This window comes from Lagenorhynchus albirostris, chromosome 7, assembly GCF_949774975.1.
Source record: "Lagenorhynchus albirostris chromosome 7, mLagAlb1.1, whole genome shotgun sequence".
Lineage (NCBI taxonomy): Eukaryota > Metazoa > Chordata > Mammalia > Artiodactyla > Delphinidae > Lagenorhynchus > Lagenorhynchus albirostris.
The window spans coordinates 1221927-1242482 of NC_083101.1; the positions used below are offsets into that span (position 1 = coordinate 1221927).

A 20556-nucleotide genomic window follows, 5' to 3' on the forward strand; every position below is an offset into this window, starting at 1 on the left:
GGGTCCGTCAGATGAGGGGCCCTGGGCAGTATGGTCAGTATGGTCCCCACGTTAGCAGGTACTACAGGGACAGTCGACCTCACAAACTCTGGGCTAAAGGGAGCCCCTAAGGTATCTGGGGTCCAGCCCCCAACACCTGCCCAGTGACCGATGGCCCACGGCCTCGTGGGTGCGAAGCTCTCTAGGCACGGCAACTGGGGAGGGGGAGGCCCGGCCACCAGGCCCCGCTTCCGCCTGCACGCCCTCGGAGGGAGCAGTCCTCTGGGCACCTGTGGGGTTGGGGGCGGGGCAGGGCCCTGCTGACAGCTGGTGGGGAGCAGCCTGTGGGGTTAGGGTTGGGTGTCAGGTGGGAGCAGGGACACACAGCTGCCCTCAGAGGGCTGGACCGGGCACACAGGATGGTGGCCGTGCTGGTCCCACCTGGATAGGGCATGGCACACGGAGGGCTGGGCCTGCTTGAGGCTTCCTGCCCCCAAGGGTAGTCATCCCTCAGGGGAAAAGGGCTCCGGGGCCTGAAGGTAGGGTGCTAGGACCTTCCTGCCCACCCACGCCGACCGGGGGCTGGGGGCAGGTGGGCCCGTCCCAGCCGGGCAGGGGCCCCGCAGCAGCATACACAGATGCGCAGTAAAACAGGAGAGCTTTATGGTCCGAGCGGTGTGCAAGGACAACAAAAGAACACGAGTGTTGTGGGCCTCCCCGCTTGGCCCGCGCACGCCCGAGCTCAGGTGCGGGTGCAAAGCTGGTCGCCGTGCCTGGAAAGAGCTGCCCCCAGAGACGCGCCAGCGCCGCCTGCCCTCTGCGCACAGGTGCCCCAAGGGTCTGGGGACCAGAGGTCTGCAGAGCCGGCACAGCTGAAGCGGAGGCCGCTGCATGCAGCGGGCCTGGGTGAGTGCGTGCGGCGGGCCGAGGGCAAGCAGGGGCCGGGCGGGCGACGGGAACATTGCCCCAACCCTGCAAACAGCCTCACGGGCTTCCTCGGCCTCAGTCCCATCCCTGAGAAGCGCTGGGGGCCGGCTGCCCCTCCCCGCAGGGCAGGCCCAGCGCCCCCAGCACACGCGGAGCGCCCTGCAGTCTGCGCGCCAGGCCTAGAGCTCCTCGTAATCGCCGCCCCCGCGGAGGTGGCCGCCCGGGGCCCCGCCCCCCAGGAAGGCCTCCAGCTCGTCGACCGCAGGCCTCTCTGTGCCCCGCCGCCGCCGCCGCTCCTCCCGACCCTTGTCCTCCGCTTGGTCCCTGCTCTTCTTCCGCCGGCTCTTCTTCTTCGCGGCCTTCTCTTCCTCCTGGGGGTGGGGGGGGGGCGTGCAGCGTCACCCGGGGGCTGGGAGAGCTGGGCCCGCCCTGGGGCCCACGCTGCCCAGGGGCACCCGGGAGGGCTCAGGGAGCATGTGTACCTCTCTGGTCTTCTTCTTCTTTTTCTTCTTCTCCTTCGAGGGAGGCCTGCCCTCCTTATCTGCACGGATGAGACGCAGCCTCAGCTCCCCGTGGACCAGAGGCCAGGCCCTCCCCGGGCCTCCCGGACTGGTGTGAGCCTGGGAGTGGGCGGGTCTAGCAGAGGCCCTGAGCCGGGGTCCCAGTGTGAGCACAGCCCAGAGTGAACAGCCAGCACCTCAAGCCTCTGCCCTGGGTCTGGGTGGGGCCCTGGCTACAAAGGCAACAGGAGCCGCTCCTGTGGACGGGCCGACACTTCAGCACCAGGACAGGCCCAGGAAGGTCCTTTCCTCCCCACTTTGGGGACGAGGCAGTTCCAGGACCGGCCCAGGTGACGCTGCTGGGCTCGAGCTGCCCAGGGTGGAGGCTGGGGATGAGGCAGGGAGCGGCGGAGCTGGCCAGGGTCGTCACGGATCACATGTGGGCTCAGCAACGCAGGGCCGGACCGAGGGCTCAGAAGAGCTTGCGGCAGCACTGCCCATGCCGCCAAACGCCTCCCCCGTGGCCACTCGGTCAGCTGCCTCAGCTGCCCATCCTTCCAGCCTGGTCCTGGCCTGAAAGCCTGGGATGTCGTCAGAACACAGCCGGACCCCAAGCAGGACAGAGAAAAAAGAAGGGACTGGGCTTCCGGCCCCGCGGGATGGCCTCGCTGCTTACGCCCCTGTGCTCCTGTGCTCTGGGGCCCCCAGGTTCAAAGGCACAGGTAAGGGGGTCAGAAACATGGCCCCTGGCTGGGACACAGTACAAGTCACCAGTGCCGACGCTGTTGGATGGGGAGGGAGGGGCAGGCGTGTCACCCCGCAGCTACCTTCCTCGCTGCTCTCCTTGCGGCCTGTGTTCTCCAGCCCCAACCCGAAGAGATCCGAGTCGTTCTTCAGTCTGAAGGAGGGGGCAGGGGGTTTGGGGGGCGGGGGTGGCTGGACAGGGCCGGCTTCCTCATCCGTCACGTCCGAGAGGTCCTCTCGCACCGGGAACTCACCCTGGAGAAGGAGCGGGCAGGTGGGCCGCTGAGCCCCTCCCCAGTTCCCTGTCACGTGACTCCGTAAGGAGGCTCCTGCGCCGGCCCCGCACCACGGGCTCACCCAGAGTGACGACAGCCCAAGCGGGGCAGCCGTGACGCCGGGGCCCCCCACCACATCCTCCCCAGAACGGGGGCAGCCTGGGCCTGGCACACGCAGCCCCCTGCGGGGCAGCCCTCCCGGCTCAGCCAGGCTGCCCTGACTCACGCCCCGTGAGACCCCTGCTGCGTTCTCGTGCCTCCCGTGCCTTTCTGCCATTCCCCACCCACCACTCGCCCTGGACTCGGAGGCAGCGTGGTGCCAAGATCGGTCCTCACCGCTCTCCGTTGAGCATCTGAGTCACTCTCAAAGTCAGGGTCGTCCATGACGAAGGAGAGCATCTGGGCGGCAATAGGCCCCTCGGGGTCACTCTCCGATGACACCTGCTTGTCCCCCCCGTCCTCCAGCCCCGGAGAGGAGCCCTCAGTGCCACCTGGCCAGTGGGGCTCTGTGGCCTTGGGAGCTGCGTCCTGGTGTGGCCTCGAGGCCTTCGTGGAGGAACTGCAGGACACACAGGAGGGTCACGGAGCCTGAGGCTACCCTCCCCCGCGGGACACCCCTTCCTTCCCACCCCCAACATACCGTTTGGTCCCTGGTTCAGAGCACTTCTGGGGGGCCAGGACGGTGGCCTCGTGGCGCCCTGCCGCCACCTCTTCCTCCTCGCTCGACAGAGTGATGTGCTCCCTGGGGATGGGGCCCGTGGGGGGCAGGGGCCTACTAGGCGGCTTATCTTCAAGGTCCACGTCGTCCTGGAAACCCGCCACCATTGGGTTCCCTCCTGGGGCCTCCCCATCACTGCAAAGGACAAGCAGGGCAGTCAGAGGTCACGAGTGGGGTACGGAGCACCCACCCTGATCACCAGGCCGCTCTGTGCCAGGCAAGGGCCCTGACGGCGGGGTTGTCCACCCTTGCATGGACGCAGCAAAGGGGGATGCACTTCGAGGGTGGCCTTGGGGGCTGTCCCGTGTAGGGGACCCACCACACTGCAGCAGAGCTGTGGCAGAGGTCGACAGGAGAGCAGGCGTGAGGTGGGCTGAGAAGAGGACAGAGATGCCCCTGTGCGGCGGGAAGCCGCGGCGGGGCCCGCGGGTGGACACCTGAAGCGGGTGCCCTCCCGTGGGGCGGTGGGGTGAGGGCTGTGGGGCCCAGGGTGATGAGGGGCTCGGTGATGCCGGGGCCCTCCCTTGGCAGGGGCACAGTGCTGGCTTCGGCCTGGTATTTTGCACTTTGGGACACGCGGTGATGGTGGAGGCGGAGCAGTGGGCCTCACTCGGGCTCGGCACCGGGAAGGGAGAGTGTGCGCCGGGCCTCGAGCCTCTCCCGTGCGGCCCTGACCGGCCACCTGCTGCGGGAGAAGCTGACGGCAGCTCTTTGGCCCCAGGGTTCCTCCTTCCACCCGGCCAAGGCTCTCAAGTGGCATCAGCCCGAGGAAGTCACTGACAGGAAGATGCCGCCGACAGGCGGGTCACCGGCTCCCTGCTCCCTCCCTGCAGGTGTGAGGCTGCCCTTCCCTCAGCTCCTCAGGCCCAGCTCTGCTTCTGTCCCCAGAGCCCAGATGGGGTGCCTGTCCCCTCCGCCCGCCCAGTGCCAGGGAGGCAGCAGAGTCCACACCTGACGGGCCGAGGGCCAAGGCTGAGGACGGCAGCAGCTACCCGCCTGCCTTCCAGGCCCCGCCCTTACCTGTCACTGTCCTGCGGGACCTTGGCTCCAACTTTCTTTTCATCCTTTGGGGGGGCTACGTCCTCCAGGAAGCTGCGGTCAAGACTGTCGTCAGGAACAAAGTCCTCCACGTTCTGGACTCTTGCCGGGGCCTCTGAAGCTGGGGCCGGCTCTGTGGACGGCAGGCACCAACTCTTGCCCAGCGCCCAGCCCAGCCGGGTCCACCCCAGGCTGGGCCACAAGCAGGATGCTGTGTGGCTAGGCTGTGGGGCTGCCTGCCCAGCAGGAAGAAGGGGGACCCCATCCTGGCCGGCAAGGGCTCCCGGGGCCAGGGAGACAGGGCTGTGCCCCACTTGGGATGCCTGTGCCCACCTCCCGAGGGCTGCTTCTGGGGCCTACCTGGGGGTGAAGGGGCCACCTCGGCCGCCGGCGAGGTCCCGAACAGCCGCGAGATGATGCTGCGCCGCGGGGGTGCCGCGGGGACCAGGGGGTGCGCGGGGGCTGGCGGCGCCTCCGAGGGGCAGGGGGGCCCCGGGCAAGCCGAGGGGGCCTGGAGGGGCGGCTGCGGAGCCGGCTGGGGTGTGCTGGGGCTGGAGCTCCCCGTGGACACTGCACTCAGAGGCACCACAGGAGATGGGGAGCCCGAGGATGGACTCTGCCCGTTGGTGGCCAGCGGGGACGCGTGGCCACGGCTGCGGGCCTCCATCATCTCGAGGAAGCTGGGGGCAAACAGGGCTAGGGGTGAGAAAGCCACCTCCCCGCGCCTCCTCCTCTGAGGCTCCTCAGAGGCTGCTGCTGCTGTGCTGGTGGGGACGGGGTGTCCCCGCTCTCAGGCTCAGAGCCCCTACCTGCCTTTCCAGGTTTCCCAGCGCAGGCTGGTGGCAAACACTGCAAGCGCCCCCAGGGCGGGGAGTGACAGGTGCGAACACAAACACTGGCTGGGAGTCTCTTCCCTCAAGGGGAAGGGTGCGCGTGTGCAGACAGGCAGGCTTTGCTGTGCCCCGGCCCTATGCCCCCTGACCCTGTTTCTAGGACCCACCTACAGGGACAGGCTGCAACCCTCCCAGACAGGGAGGGGCCTAGACCCGGGCAGCCTGGGCCCAACCGTCCCACTGGCTGAGGACCCTGGTGTCACCTAGGCCTGTAGCAGGGCCCTCCTCCTGTGGGGTGGGCTTTCAAACAGAAGGTGTGGAATGGAGAGCCGGCCTGTGCTTGTGGGCCGGGGTCCCGGGGGGCTGGGGTGTCCGGGCCGGCCGGCCTCACCTCTAGGTTGGTATTTGGGTGAGGGGGTGGGGGGTGGGAGGAAGGACGGGCAAGGCACTGGGTCCTGGCGCAGGCTGGGAGCGGATCCGCCCCAGACCTCGTCCGGTCCCCCAGCTGCTCAGGGGAGGTCACAGGGACACCACAGCCAAGCCCCCCCAATGGTGCCGCCTTCTTCCAATGGCCTGGTCCCGGGGGCTGGCTGGGGACGGACGCTGTGGGGAGGCTCCAGATGCCACCTCCCCAGGGACCCTATGCTTGGTGACGCCGGGCGCCCAAGCTCTCCGTCAGAGGACACCTTGCAGGAGCTGGTCAGCCCCAGGGTGGCATCCACAGAGAGGCCAGCCTGGCAGACGGAGCAGGTGAACCCCCCCCCCAGAATAACTCCTGCTGCCCCCCCTCTCGCTGTTCCAGGACCAGCAGCTGGATCTTTCTCGGGAGACCCAAAGGCCCTTCCTCGAGTCCCTCTGGAGCAGCTGGGAGGCGCGAGGGTCCTGCCTGGGCCGCAGCCAGAGCCCGTGCTCCAGGCCGTGAGCACAGGTGGGGCAGCAGCCTGCGCCCCACCCCCCAGCCCCAACATTTGGATAATTCAACAAAACAAAGGAAGCACCTGTTTTTAGGGGTGGTTCAGGGTTAGGCCTTCCCCCACGAGCTGTGGAAGGCGGACGGGCCTGCTACCTGCTCTGGGCGCCCCAAGACCCTGCGAGGGCAGAGGAGGGCCTGCCCGGGGGCTGCTCCCCGCCCGCTCGGGCCGTCCTGCTGGAAGTGGCAGGACAACGCCCCTTCCTCCACTATCAAGGGCCAGGAGATTTCGTTCCCACCCAACACGCCTTCCCAAGGTCAAGGAGCTCTGTCCACTGGCATCAACCTCGGAAACCTGTGTCAAAACAGGGACGCGGCCTCGGCTGGAAAACGCCAGGGTGGCCGGTCTTGCTGGGGCCTGCGGTGGACACGTGGCCGGGTCAGCGGCTCCCCCTTCTGCATGCCAGGTGGCCGACAGGCGGGCCGGTCTGGACAGAGGCAGGCAGGGGCCGGGCAGCTAGAGCGCCTACAGCCGCACCGGGCCCGCACGCCGTGTTCCCTCCACCCCCGCAAGGCACGCAGCTGTCTGAGGGCAGCAGCTGCAGAAGCACCTCCGTGAACTGCCGGCCACGCTGTGTGCCTGTCACACCCGGTTAAAGCAGGCCGGGCCCGAAGTGCTCAGTGGGCGGGGGCGGCAGGGCCCTGGGGTGTCCAACCTCACATCCTCAGGGCCAGCAGGAGCCCGGTATCTGCTTCCCAAGAAGAGCCGAGGCCTGACAGCGTGGAGAGAGCCACCCTCGCCCCCTTCCCATGGGGCCTGGACCACATTCAAAGCTGAAATGACTCCATTTCTTTGAGCAACACATCTCCACGCAGACAGATCTACCCGGGTGGGTGGCACTCAGGCTGCGGGCCCGCTGAGCGCACACCAGAGCTCAGAGGGAGGCCTGGCCCACAGGGTGCACGTGCCACCTGCCCGCAGAGCCCCGCCTGCAGGGTCTAAATGCTGAGGGCAGCCGCGGCCGACATACATGTCGTAGTTCTGGTCCTCGGTCTCCTGCTGCACGGACAACTCCTCCAGCGTGGCATCGATGTCCAGCTGGTTCGTCTCCAGCTGCCGCAGCAGCGTCTCTCTCTACAGAAAGGAAGCAGACACCTGAGCCGGGACCGTCGCTGCGGTGAGCCACCCCTTCAGCCTGGCGCCCCTCTCGGCGGGCCCTTGATGGACAAAACCACCTGAAGCTGAGTGCCTGGAGCCGGGAGCCCGCACGGCCTCGCCCAGGGGGGCACGATGCCTCGGCTGCTCTGCAGGGCTCCAGGGGCAGAGGTCGTGATGCGAGCGAACCGCCCAGAGAGACAGCACCCTGTTCACACAAGGTACCCCAAAGTGTAAGAAGCCCCAACACTTGCTGAAAACCACGCGCTTCCTACCAGCCCCAGGCTCAGGACCAGCAGCGGCTTCCAGCTTCCATCCTGCCCGATGCCACCCCCCAACCCACGCTGTGGGCGTTTTCCTGCGAGTTGTGTGCACGTTTTACTTGGACAGAAAGTGAAAGGGACTCCTTCAGGCGACGAGGATCAACACCCAGGAAAGGGTGGCCAGCACGTCTGCGAGGTCTGGACACCCTGAAGACGCCCACCGCCCTGGCCTGCAGAGGCCTCATCCCTTCGAAAGAAGGCGAGAGGAAAGGAAAGAGCCGCTCGCCCGCGTAAGTTCCACATCCTTCTGGAGAAGGGCCACGGGTCAATGTCCCAGTGACAAGCCGCGGGGGTGACACGTGTCCCCGCCATGTGATGAGCAGGGCAGTCACCTCTGGGGTCTCGTGCACAAAAGCCCATCACCCATCTGAGGTCAGACAGACCCTGAGCCAGGCACGTCTGAAGCACTGTCACAGCCCAGCGCAGCCGCGGAAGAGTGACCGGCACGTGTGGGGTGGGCTGGGTGGGGCCCAGGACAGAGGGCCGGCGGGAGGTGCCGACAAAGCCTGGTTCTGTGGTCTTGATGGGAACACGTGGGAACATGAGGCTGCAATCGGGGAACTGAACCGGGGCACGGAACCCTCTGCGCCCTCTGCAAACCTACAACTGTTCCCAAATACGAAGGTCAATAGCACCAAGAGCAAAGGGCTGCACAGTAGGCAGGGGCCCGAGGCAGGGGCTTCTCGGGCCCATCCCGGCACCTGTCGCCAGAGAGGGGCCAGGTCCACAGCGGGGACACAGCGGCACGGCCACAGGGAGGATCCGAGGCGTCCTGATCTGGGTGCCGGGGCCGAGTGCACCTCCTCGGTGAGGACGGACACACGAGGGCCCCAGCAGGGGTCAGCGCAGAGGGTCGCAGCTCCCGGGAAGAACACGCAAGGACACCCATGTTCCCCCGCAGCTGGTGGGTCCATGGCTCCAGAAAGGCCCAGGTCCCAGACCACCAGGCGAGGGGAGGGGACAGGGTGGGCCATCCAGCGGCCGCCAGCGTCCGCACACGGCATCGTAACTGGCGGCCTCGCTCCAACCAAACCGCCAAGCTGCCCGCCCGCTCGGGCCCCGCCCCTGCGCCACAGCGGCCCTGCCAGATCAAGCCCCACCCCCCGCACCCCGCCGGCAGGGCTCACCTGGAGCTGCAGGAATGGGATGTTGAAGAACCTGTGCAGGTACTTGAGCCCGAAGCTGTTCTTCATGGAGGACTCGGCGTAGCGGAAGTAAGAAGACCCTGGGGGCCTGTTCATGAAAAGCACGGAGACGTGAGACACGTGGTGGCGGCGGGCAGCATGGCCTGGCCCCTCCGGGCCGGGCCACCCTTGGCGCCAGCACCCCCTTGCAGGGCTGAGTCGCCTCCTGTGGGTGACGGGCTCATGGTCCACAGGCGGAGACCTGAAGCTCAGAGGGCTCTGCTTAGCCGGGCGCCCAGCAGGGGATGCCTGGACCAGGAAGGTGCTGCCTGCCTGCCCCGGCAGGACCTCGAGGCACCATCCCCAGTGCCCGGCCCCGGCCTCAGAGAGGGAGGGAGGCCGCCCCCACCTGGCACCTGGGACTGCTCGGTGCCAGGAAGCCAGGTGCCCACCCACACCCCGCCCTCCAGGTCTGCGTCCCCATCCCGGAGGGGCAGGGAAGCCGGGGGAGCTGGCGCACCTGGGGACCCGGGGCCGTGCAGCTGGGTGGGCGGCCAGGGCTCGAGGCAGAGGAGGGCGCAAGCAGGAGCGTCCCAGGCGGACAGGCCGACGGCGGCAGCCGCGCCTGCGAGCTGTCACCCACCTGTCCAGGTTGTCGATGAAGTCTCGCGCGTCGTCGGGCAGGATGACGCGGTGCTCGCCCATGTCGCGGTAGTTCCCCAGCACGCACACAGGCACGTGCGTCGGCACTTTGGGAAGCTCCCGGAGAATGTAGTTGAAGGTCCTTGGGAGGCGCATGTGGGGAGAGACCCGCCTTAGCTTCCGCCCCGGGGAACAGCGTGGCTGAATGGCCAGCATGCACGCTGCCCACGGCCAGCCCTCAAGAAGCACTGAGTGGGCCAGCGCCCTCACCACTGCTTGGTGATGTCGAACATCATGACCACCCCGTTGCAGTTCTTGTACACGTCCAGGAACTCGGCATCCAGGGCCATCTCGGACTCCGCCTAGGGATGGGGGAATCGGGCCTCAGAGACGGTGCCCCAGGCCAGGTCCCACAGGCGAGCACCCGCCAGCTCCTGGGAAAGGCTGAACAGGACTTTTACAACTGAAAAGACAATGGCTATTTTCATTTTGGGAAAAAGAAACATAGACGCAAGGTTATCTGGGGTGGAGCCACATCGTGCCTGCCCTCAGCTGAGGGTCTCCCGCATTGGCCGTCGGCGGCGTCCTGACCTTGGGGCTCACAGACGCTCCACTCTGGGACAACTGAGCTGAGGAAATGCGTCGCAGAGCTGACGATGCATGTCCCAGAGAACCTTCCAGAGCACACACACCAGGGAGGCTGCAGTGCTGGGGGCGGTGGCAACATGCCCACAAAGACCACACAGACCTGGGCCAGGCGGTCACTGGATCTTCCTATCCTAAAAGGGAACCCTAAAGGCTGCCCGCCGTCAGGAGGCCGTCTACGGACAGGAGGACCCGGAGAGAAGGGCCCTTGGAAGCCGTCAGAAAGCTTTGCAGCTGGCCCCTGAATTCTTTGTGTCGAGGTGGCGGCCGTGGTGAGAGCCTCTCGGAGCCACACTCATGCCCACGTGTGCCTGGGGCCACACCTGAAGGTGTGCCTATGCTTTTAATGGCCGAGGCCTTTGTAACACGGATATAAAATTTGGCCACTTCACCTAAATACCTCTCAGGTCACCCCAACTCTGAGTAGGGTCTGGCGGGCATCCTTGACACAGAGCAGCAGCTCAGGTGACCCCAGCCACCCCAACGCGACCAAGGGCAGCACGGGAGTGGCCACTGAGTGCACCTGAGTCCACCAGCACAGACGGAGTCCTCAGGAGGGCCAGGCCAGGCGGGAGGCAGAGGGGTCTGAAGAACAGATGCCTGCTCACAACCCCCCACCCGAAAGAGTGGGCCACGTGGGAACAGACGCAGCTCACCTCCTGGGGTTCATTCTCCATCTTCAAGGCATCGCCTCGCTTCTTGCATTTTCCTTAAGAAAAGACACAAAGTCACGGGGTGGAAATGCTGGGCCCAAGGATGGCCTGAGGGGGTAGCAGCCCCTCCTTGTGTCCCACTGCCCCCCATGCCCCTGCCCCCGCCTCCAGTAGGTGCCTTACGGGCTGGGGTTGGAGCCGCCGGGACCCTAGGGCAGGACATGGCCAGGACCCCAGGGAGCCCACGGAGGCTCCCTGAGCCAGTGCTGAGGGTGGACGAGCTGGGCTTGGGGCCAGGAAGCCGTGGAACCACCTGAGCAGTAAGAGCTCCCATGCCCAGCCTCCCTTCCCTCCATCTCAGACATTTCTGACAGGGGAGAAAGGACCACTCGTCACCCTAGGGTCCTGGGGCCCTCAGTCTCAGAGCAGCGGGCTAGGTGAAACCAACAAACCGGGGTTCGTTTATTAGAAGGCCGCCCTCTGCCTCTTCCACAGCCTCTCCCAGAACCTCTCACCACCCTCTGGTCCCGTCTCTGGAGGTGCCCCAGCTCAACAGACGCTGGCCACCTCGCGCCCTCCCAGTGGATGCCTGGGGCCATGGGGTCGAGGCCCGAGCACCACAACTGCCGACAGGTGTGGCCAAAGCCCAGGACGTGCCACCACCACCCAGCTGCGAGCAGAGCGGAACCTGGGCCGGTGCTCCTGGGAGGAGGGCCGGGCAGCCACAGTTACGCCACGCCCACGCCCGCCATGAGGGGCACCATCTCTCAGCTGCTGCCAACCCCCTCCAACTCGATGCCCTTTGCTGCTGTGGACGAGCCTCGGACCGTGTCCAACAGGGGACGAGTCAGGGTGGTAGAGAAGGCACGTTTCCTCCCCACTCTGCAGATGACACCAGATGACGGAGCCGTGGGGATGCTGGACGCTCATACGGAATGCTGCCCCTGCCCCTGGCCGCCAGCACGCGAGCAAGCCTCCTCTCCACGCCGCCAGGAGCTCTGTGGTGAACGGCCACCCAGGGAACTGTGGCCAGCCCATCACTGCCCTTCCACGGGCGGGAAGTGGGGTGCTCGGAGGTTCCCAGAACAGGGCAGTGCCTGCCTCTGTACCATGAGGCCGTTCCCCCCACTGAAGACACGACATGCTGCTGCATGGAAGGGGTCCCGTCAGCAAAGACAGAGCCCATTCTGGACATGTGCATCCCGTCCCGAATAAGTGCAGACCCAGGGAGTCGGAGCCAGGCACGTGGGGCAGGGGTGCGGGATGTGCCGGGGCACGGAGGGCAGCCTGGCCCGAGCGACGGCTCCCCCTCACATCCGGGATGGCGGCTGGGCTGCAAGGGGCTGCTTCCTAGTGCTACCCGGCCACACGCACACAGGACGCAGTGCAAGCACGCTCTGGAGCACGAGGCCCCTCCAGGCCCTGTGGGGTTTAAGGCATCCTGGGGGCAGTAGCCCCAGCATGGCGCTCGGGCTCAGGGCAGCAGCGTCCTCACCTGGCTCGATGGGTCCTCGGGACCCAAACCCACCTCCAAAGAACGTGGTGTAGGAGAGAGTGCGTGTCCTGCACCAGAAAACACAAGCTCATAGAAGACAACGTCCCTCTGTCCCTGAAGGACGGGAGGAGCTATAGCAGGCCTGCGGGGTCCGAGGCCGGGCCTGGGGGTCGGAGGTCAAACCTGCGAGGCCAGACCACGGTGTGCACGGGGCACTGGCCCCAGGAAGGAACACGAGCATCACATAGGAGGGGCCTGTGGCCTGTGTGCGAGGAGGAGATGAATGGGATGAGACACTGGGGGCGAACGTGCCACGCCCCCACCCCGGCCCGCCTGCTGCACACAGGCACGGCCGTTTGGGGTCTGTGTGCGTGCTGGGGTCCCCGAAAGCTCAAGCCACCTCAGAAGCCAAGGACCCTTGGCCCTGGGCCCCGGGGCAGGAACAAGTGGGCTGCCACACCCATGGTGCTGCAGGAAGGGCTCCCTGAACAGCCCCACAGAGCCTCTGGGTGTGGTCCGTGTCTGCCCTCCACGGCCACGTGCTCAGCTCAAGTGAGTGGAACAGGTGTTTCAAGAGCAAAGACCATGGTGCCCCGACTGGTCAGCACCGGGCGCTCCATCCTGGACCACACACCCGGAGCCCGACGGCACGCTCAGCACAGAGCCAGGCCTCCGATGGCCCCTGTGCCCAGGAACCAGAGTCAAGGGAACGAGGCGCCAGGAGGCAGCAGAGGAGGGGCCGCCAGCGAGGGAGAGAGGACAGCTGTTCTCCTCCACAGCACAAGCAAAGCTTGAAAGAGAAAAGCACACTCATAGGAGGATCTGACTTACCTTTGTCAACCACATCCCAGACTTCAACTTTCACGATATCGTCAGTGGCTAGAATAGGGGGGAAACAGTCAGATGAGCAACCAGTGTGAACTTCCGGTTTCACAGATGGGCCGCGCGGATGTCACTGTCCCCACTCGGTGCCTCCCCAAGGGGCCCTGCTCCCGCCCAGGCTGGCAGGTGCTGTGCCCAGGACACTCCCTCCCTGGAAGGCAGGGAACAATCCGGACACCTCCTCCGCTGACACGACCCCGTATCCCGAAGGGTCCCTGGGGCAGGCTCGCCCCCAGCCTGAACCTGGCCCCCGCTGGCCCCCGGCTTCTGCGGGAAGGCCCAGTCCCCGTGATTCTGCCCTGCTCCTTGGTAGAGGCCTCGGCTCCGCTGCTTGCGGGGGGCCAGGGCAGCAGGCTCTGGGATGGGCCAGTCTGGCGTCAGGGCCTGTGCACGTGCCCGGGCCGTCAGCGGGTCCACCCACCACCCCAGGGATTCCGTGGGGAAAGGGGAGAGGCGGGGAACTGCCGGGCACCTGCCGGGCTCCTGCCACCGAGCTGCAGGGCACAAGAAGTGCGCTGTCCCCGCCAACTTCACCCAGACCGGGAAGGGGTGCCCTAGGGGGGGGGAGGCTTCCCTGTGCAGCTGGTGGGCAGGGCAGCACGAATGCACACAGCTGTCCTGCGTCGCGGCCTGGCCGTCCCCAGGAGCGAGTCGGAACGTCTACAAAGGCCCGTGTGCCCTGCTGTTGGCCCGCTGGATTTTTTTTTTTCAGCGAAAAGGAATGTTTAAAATGGCTCAAAGGGCTTTTGCTTTCTGGCTCCTGGGCACGCAGAGTGGATTCGCTCCCTCCCAGCAGGGCGCCCCGTGGCCGCTGTCCCCAGGCGCGGAGTGGAGGTGCTGCCATTCTGCCTCCGGCCGGGTGGCCGCCAGGTGTGTTCTGCCCATCAGGCAGCCTCGCCAACAAACGCCCTCCCAGGACCCCGTGGGGACGGCACCTCACAACTGCCGCCGAGAGCCGGGCTCCAAGGCCCAAGGGGCCTCTGTCTGCCGCGGCCCAGCACGCGCTGTGGCCGGGACGCTCCCTGCCCGGAGGCTCTGCCCCTGGGAGGTGGACCGAGTCTCCCACAGGACAGGGGACTTCAGGGCCACCCCAGAGCGGCTCTGATGAGCCCCGAGTTCACGCGTGTGCGGTGTTCCTGGGATGACCCCAGGCTGGGGGAGGGCGACGGGAGGAAGGCCCTACCCAGCAGGCCCCGCCCTGCCCCGCCCCCCGCCGCCTCACTTTTGTAGCTCCAGTGGATGCTGGTGACCTGGATCTCCTGCGTGGGGATGTACTCCTCCACGAACTTCTTGCCCTGCAGCCGGTGCCACAGGGCTGTCTTGCCCGTGTTCCTGTCCCCTCGGATCACGATCTTCACTGCGGGGAGAAAGCACAGATGAGGCACACAGTCAAGGCAAAAGGCAAACTTTCATCCCCCGAGCGGGTCCACGCACGGCTTCTCGTGCACAGACGTGGCCAGTGTGGCTGGCGAGCCAGGAGAGCTGGGTGAGGTGGGCTGGCCGGGAGCCCCCGCAGGGACGAGGCCGTGGGCACACGCTCGCTCCCTCGGGGCACCGGCAGCCCTGCTCTCCCCCAGGCCCCCGACGGACTTCCTCCGGGGCAGGTGGTCGACCTCGGGACTCTGCCCTCGGGAACGCAGTGCTCCAGAGCTGGGTGCCCGTGGGGCAGGTTGGGGCAGGCTGTGCTCACCTCTGCAGGCCCCACGATTCCCACGTCCGCTCTCACCCTCCTTTCCCAGAGCCCTGGCATCTTCGGGGCAGGATTCTGCAGGACGCAGGGCTCCTCAAGACCACATCTGGATGACAACAGGAAACCTGGACTCTACTCTGCTTGCTCAGCCGGTGTTTAGGAGCGTGCGCACGTGGAGGGCTGGGGGCAGCGTCTCCCCCACCGCACCGGGCACCGGGCAGGGCCGGCGTGGTCTCCGTGTCTCTCACCCGGTCGTCCTGTAGGGCGCCGCCTTCTAAGTTTTCAATGTCTGGCACAAAGTCGTCCGTGACATCTTATGTCCTAGGCTGCGTGGCTGCTGCCGCGTACTCTTCGCCCCCCTGATACTTGTTTTGTCTTTTTAATTAACCCTCCCAGGGGCTCGTCCACTTGACCGGTCACGCACACACCCTGTGCGTTTTGCTGGACGCCTCCACTGACCCTTCTTAGAAAGCACTTGCTCCTGCGTTTTTCTTTGTCGTTTACTTCCTTTCTGTCTTGAGGTTTCTCCCGTTCTCCTGGGTCTCACACCGTACTCTCGGGCCGACCAGCACAAGTGTGCGGGCTGCTCCTTGTCACTGCATTACAGATACTCCTCTGACCCATACGTTTCTGAGAAATATCTCTAGGTTTCCCCCGAACAGCTGCCCTCTTGCTACCCCCTGCAGTTGGCTCGCTGTGGCCCCAGAGTGTGGTTTTCCTGGCACACACCCTCGGGGTCTGCCCGGACGGTCGGTTTTAGGGACGCTCCCTGGTGTGAGCGGGGCTGGGCGCAGACGCCTGCTCTCGCCCGGCCAGCTGTCTGAGCTGTGCCCAGCGTGAGTCCCCACAGCTCCGGCACGAGGACCCCACGGGTGCGGCTTCCTCGCGGCTGATACTGACCCACCGCGTGGTTCCACGACCCTGCTTTCGACCTTTCTATGCCATCGTGTGTTGGACGTGTCTCTTACACATCACACAGCCAGAAAGAAATCAAACGCAGTCTCTCTTTCACTGGTGCGTCTGCCTGTTCACATTCCCTGGTTGCCAACAGCGGCGGGTAACCCCCTCCGCCACGTGCAGTCATTTCCAGTCACTGCCGGGGCTCCCTCCCCTCTTTTCTGCCTCTTTCATGTTGGACGAGGGTCTTTTTTAATTCCCCTTTTGCCTGGTATTTATTTGGAGGGTTGAGATCTATTTCCTTTCTTAAATCTTTAACACACACCTTTGCTGCAGTGAAGCCTGAAGTTAACACACGTCCTTGGCTCCCACGTAAACACACTCTGCTCAGCACCATCGTGGGTCACACGCTGATTGCTAGCGTCTGGCTCCTCCTGCGTTCCCCACGGTAGTCACGATGCTTGTTCACCCATTTCCGTGCTGACCTGTGCCTTGCAAACCTCCTCCATCTCCCGAGCTCCCTCTCCATCTGCCTGGAGTACCTCCTCCGGGACTTGTTTCAGCAGGAACCTTCGCACAGAAACTGTCCAGCTTAGACCGAGAGGGGCTTAATCGCACTCACTCACTTGGCGTAGATTTCTAGGCCGACCAGGATTTCCCCACAGGAACGTCTCCACCACCATCACTGTCGGCGTGTTGTCAGGCTCCTGGCTGTCCCTCTGCTTGCACTGGTCACTTCTACAATTCTCCTCTTTGACTTTGCTGTCCTGAAATTCCCATGATGTGTCCAACTCTGGGAGTCTGAAAGCCCTGGCCTTGGGTTTCTTGGAGTTTCACGTACTCCGGGAACTCCGGGAAGTCCTAGCCTGCATTTCTGCAGTAACTACCTCTTCTCCACCCCTGCTATTCTTTCCTTCTGAGACTCAGATCACATGTGTGTGGGCATCGCTCAGTTCTGGGCCCGCATCCCCCTGCCAGGTGCCAACTCCACCTTCAGCTATTACGCTGCTTCACCCACCTGCCGGCTTTTTGTTTGCGTGACCGTGCTCTTTCATTTCTGGAGGGTCTCTTTGGTTCTTTTTTCAAACACGGCTTGTCTGTCCAGAGTCTTGATATAATCTTAGAACTGCTTCCTTCTTTTATATCTTTACCAATTTTAACATGTATTGATATTTGTTTTCTATTCTGTTTTGAGAATGAAAAGTCTTAATTTTCTCTCTCTTCAACTGAAATCCTTTTAAAATTTGAAATTTACTCTTCAAAAAAGTTAATTAGAAGAAACCGTACAACGTCAGAAATAAATAAAATGACCTGCTTTCATCCATTAAAAAAAAGAATTGGCCTCTACTTTTAAATTAAAAAGTCCAATCAATCTCAGAACCTTGGACACTGGCTCGGATAAGGTAAATAAGTGATCCACTGAAAAACCTGTAATTAAGATTCTCCCAAGAAGCGATGAGGAGCCCTTACTTAGGAAGCACGTGGCGCTTTACGCCAGGCGTTTTACTAAACAGAATAACTCTATTTCTATTTTACGTCTTTTCTTTTATTCTAAGTAAAGCTACGACGCAGAAGACACAGGGATCTACTACAGGACCCAAGAATCTCTTCTACTCCGATTCAACAGTAATTCACTCACACTGCCACACATTTCCTGCAAGATCGGGAATCTCGTTTTTGCGTTTTCATACAACAAAAAAAAGTGCTTTATCTTGGATGCAAATGATGCAATCAATCACTCCGCAGGAGGCACAACTGAAATCCAGCGATGCCCTTTCTCCGTACCACCAGCAGGGGTCACTAGACACACGCCCAGCTGGCCACCTCCTCCTGGGCAGCCCCTCACCCCCACCGCAGCAGTGGCTCCTCTGCTCAGAGCCCTCTGAGGTGTCCCGTTCACAGAGTCCCCAGGACGGTGTGAGGGCCGCGCTTCTGCGGCTTGGCCCCCCGTGCTTCTCTCCTGATCTCGCTCCGCTGTGACCCCTCGGCCCTTCTCCACCAGGCCCGCTCTGACCTTCTACGTAAAGTCCCAACCCCAGCCCCCACCCTGCTCCATTCCTCCACCCTTCTGATGGGTGATATGGTTACCGCCTCATCATGCTTAGTGCCCACAGTCTGCCTTTCCACCCCCACTAGAATGGAAGCTCCACAAGGCAGAGACTGCCGTCTGGGTTTTCACTGATCTACGCTCAGTAAATATTTGCTAAGTAAATGAACGCTAGGGAAGGAAAACCTATAAATGAAAACGTGGCAGATCACGGGCAGCAAAGGCTCGGGAATTTGCAAATCGGCCCTGCTGGGGCAGGTCAAATAGTTTGCCAAACACAGCTGTTTATTTTTGAGAGAAAAAGCTCTCTTACCCAGAAACCAGCCTTTCAAAGGTTTCTTGGCAAGGAAGCGTTTAACTCCATTTTAAGTGCTAGCACTGAAATCCGACTGGCCAGGACTCTGGCTGTCCCAGCGTCTGGAGGCTTTCTCAGTAAGGAATGCAGCCTGGAGCAAGGGCACTCCGGACGAAACGCACAAGACCGGGCCTCCTCACTGGACCCAACACGGGTAGAAAGAGCAGACCAACACAGGTAGCATCCTTCCACTTAACACGCGAATGACTTCCAAACCATGGACAACGTCCAATGTCTCATTTGGGTTTTGATTCTAAACGGGATGTGTATGCTGGGACTCTGCATGGGTGTCACTTCTCATCGTCGCAGCAATTTAAAAGAAAACGACTTATCTGCCCCAGGAGGACAAGGTTCTGTAAGAGACAATCATCAATTCTTACCCATAAAAGTCCTGAGTCTATAACTGTCATATTGCTAGTTTGCTCTCCTAAATAAGATGTTTTGGGAAATAAATATTAGAAATGTTCTATTCTACTGACTAATAAAAAAATTTTAAAGTTTCAAAATTGCAGTATTAGCCAACTACAGGGGCAGCATCACCCTGAAATGTCCTGTGGGCACAGCACCCCGTTTCTCTCAACTGCACCACCTTTCATTCATTTTGTTCCAGATCAGAATCTGCCCCCCCCCCCGCAACTTCCTGAGGCGGGTCTCTTCTCTGGAAGGACTCCAATGTCCTTTCTACTTTTTTTTTTTTTTTTTTTTGCGGTACGCGGGCCTCTCACTGTTGTGGCCTCTCCCATTGCGGAGCACAGGCTCCGGACGCGCAGGCTCAGCGGCCATGGCTCACGGGCCCAGCCGCTCCACGGCACGTGGGATCTTCCCGGACCGGGGCACGAACCCGTGTCCTCTGCATCGGCAGGCGGACTCTCAACCACTGCGCCACCAGGGAAGCCCCATCCTTTCTACTTTTTACTCCCGCCCACCCAGGACCAGGGGGTGTGCCCACCCAGGACCAGGGGGTGTGCCCACCAGGGAGTGCTTTTCGAAAGGTGAACATTTTTCAGGTCCAGTTTCCAAAGGACTAAGATTAAGTTTTAAAAAATAATACCATAAATAGTAAAATTAAATAAGGGAACCAAAGGTGGATTGTAAAGACTTGTGTAAATGAGTATTTTGACTTACTATTATTCTCTTCTTGGAATGTGAGAGAAATACACACAAAATTGGGTAAAATACATGCAAAACGATCCCTCTTTTAAACCCAAAGTCTTTCCAATCAGTTTCTTAATATGGTACATTGTTACCAAAATCTGGGTCATCACAGAGACTGAAAGGCTCCCCTGAAAGTAGCAAAGGGAGGAATGTCCAGTATCTTGTAGCAATATATGGAAATACTTAAAGAGGAAAACAATTTAAAAGCAGAGAACAACATTAAAAAATCTTTAAATACTGCTAGCAAAAAACCAGCAAGATGGAAAAACTTAAAAGAGGTCAAGAGGACGGTCAGCCTCTAGGAGCTACACAATTTACATAATTTATAACTGAGGACTGGAAACGACCTGGGCTTTCAGGGCATCTGGCAAATAACTCCTCTTTCCCGTAGGAGAAAAGAAATCTCTACAATAACAAGTAAGAGAGTAAGAGCCTGTGCCTTCTGGAGCTTTTCTAAATATATCCCTTACAAATGCTTCTTTTTTAAAAAAAGGGGGGGGGCAAGAACGTGCGGTGTAGCTGACATTCCGTCTTCAAACGGGGTTCGAAGTCTACAAAGAAAAATCCCATAGCTCAAACTACCGAAGCCGGCGGAGTCCTCCGCTCTCTTCTCTTGCGGGTGACCCCACGGTTCATGGATGGAGAGCTCCACCACCCACTTTAAGAAGCGTCATACACCACAGACTCTCCCCACGTTATGTAAGAATCCCTCTTAGACGAGGTCACCTGGGCCAATGAGGGTACCGCAGACGCACCAGGAACCGCCTAGACCGATTTCACTCGAATGTCCCACCGTGCCAGCATTCCTCGGGAATGATCCACAGGTCAGAGGGGAGCGCCGCGGGCCGAGGAGTCCACCTTCTGGCCCTGGGGTCCTCTAGGACCTCCTCTCCGGCCCGCATCACCTCCCAACCCCAAGGGAACGCCCCTGGGGCACCCGCAACGTGCCCGGCACAGGTAAGGGCTCAGCTCACCTGCACACAGACGGCGAGGCCCTCGGAGCGCGACGGGTCCCCCAGCGCTTCCCGGGCGAGGCCCGCCCCGGTTACCACAAGTCCTGGACGGCGCGGCTGGGGCCTGCGGACCCCGCGGGACGGCGCCCGCTGCACCCGTGCCCCCACTTTCCACGTGCCCCCGCAGGAACCCCACGCCGGGCTACACTCACTGTTGTACTGCACCCCCTTGGCGAAGCGCCTCTGCAGCGCCTGGTTCATGGACTGCAGCCCAGCCGGGATGTTCTTGTCGCGGCCCGGAGCCTGCTCCGACCCCACCAGCTTCTTGAGCGCGGAAAACATCTTCCCGCTCCCACGTCCGAGCCCGGCGCGGCTCCCGAGTTCAGCGGCAGCGGCGGCGGCTGCGCGGCGCGGATCGCACCATGTCCCGGGCCCCGGCGACTGGGCGCCTGCCTCGAGGGCGGCTCGGGGGCTCAGCCGCGGAGGATCAGCTTCGTCCCCCGCGGACCCCGGCGCGGCCGCTCTGCACTCGTCAGCGCCGCCATCTCGGCGCCGGCTCGGCGGGGCGCGCAGCTACGGGGCACCGCGAGGGCCACAGGAGTGCGGCGCGCGGAG

At 62.7% G+C, this 20556-nt stretch overlaps 1 protein-coding gene across 3 annotated transcripts; it reads right to left on the reverse strand.

Annotated features, from left to right (window-relative positions):
• Positions 1-620: 620 nt before the first annotated feature.
• Positions 621-20515, reverse strand: RABL6 (RAB, member RAS oncogene family like 6). 3 transcript variants are annotated; one of them, XM_060153723.1, is made up of 15 exons: positions 20154-20515; positions 14067-14201; positions 12794-12841; positions 10471-10523; positions 9440-9531; positions 9171-9311; positions 8531-8636; positions 6956-7059; positions 4542-4861; positions 4164-4314; positions 3066-3278; positions 2762-2984; positions 2234-2405; positions 1389-1447; positions 621-1277 (listed from the first exon to the last, which is right to left on the reverse strand). In XM_060153723.1, the coding sequence occupies exons 1-15, from the start codon at positions 20281-20283 to the stop codon at positions 1086-1088; spliced, it is 2139 nt and encodes a 712-aa protein (XP_060009706.1). In that variant the 5' UTR covers positions 20284-20515; the 3' UTR covers positions 621-1085. The 3 variants fall into 3 exon arrangements, with proteins under 3 accessions (XP_060009706.1, XP_060009709.1, XP_060009707.1); XM_060153724.1 differs by lacking the exons at positions 621-1277; positions 1389-1447 and adding an exon at positions 1454-1987; XM_060153726.1 differs by lacking the exons at positions 12794-12841; positions 14067-14201; positions 20154-20515 and having other exon boundaries at positions 9440-9632; positions 10471-10508.
• Positions 20516-20556: the final 41 nt, after the last annotated feature.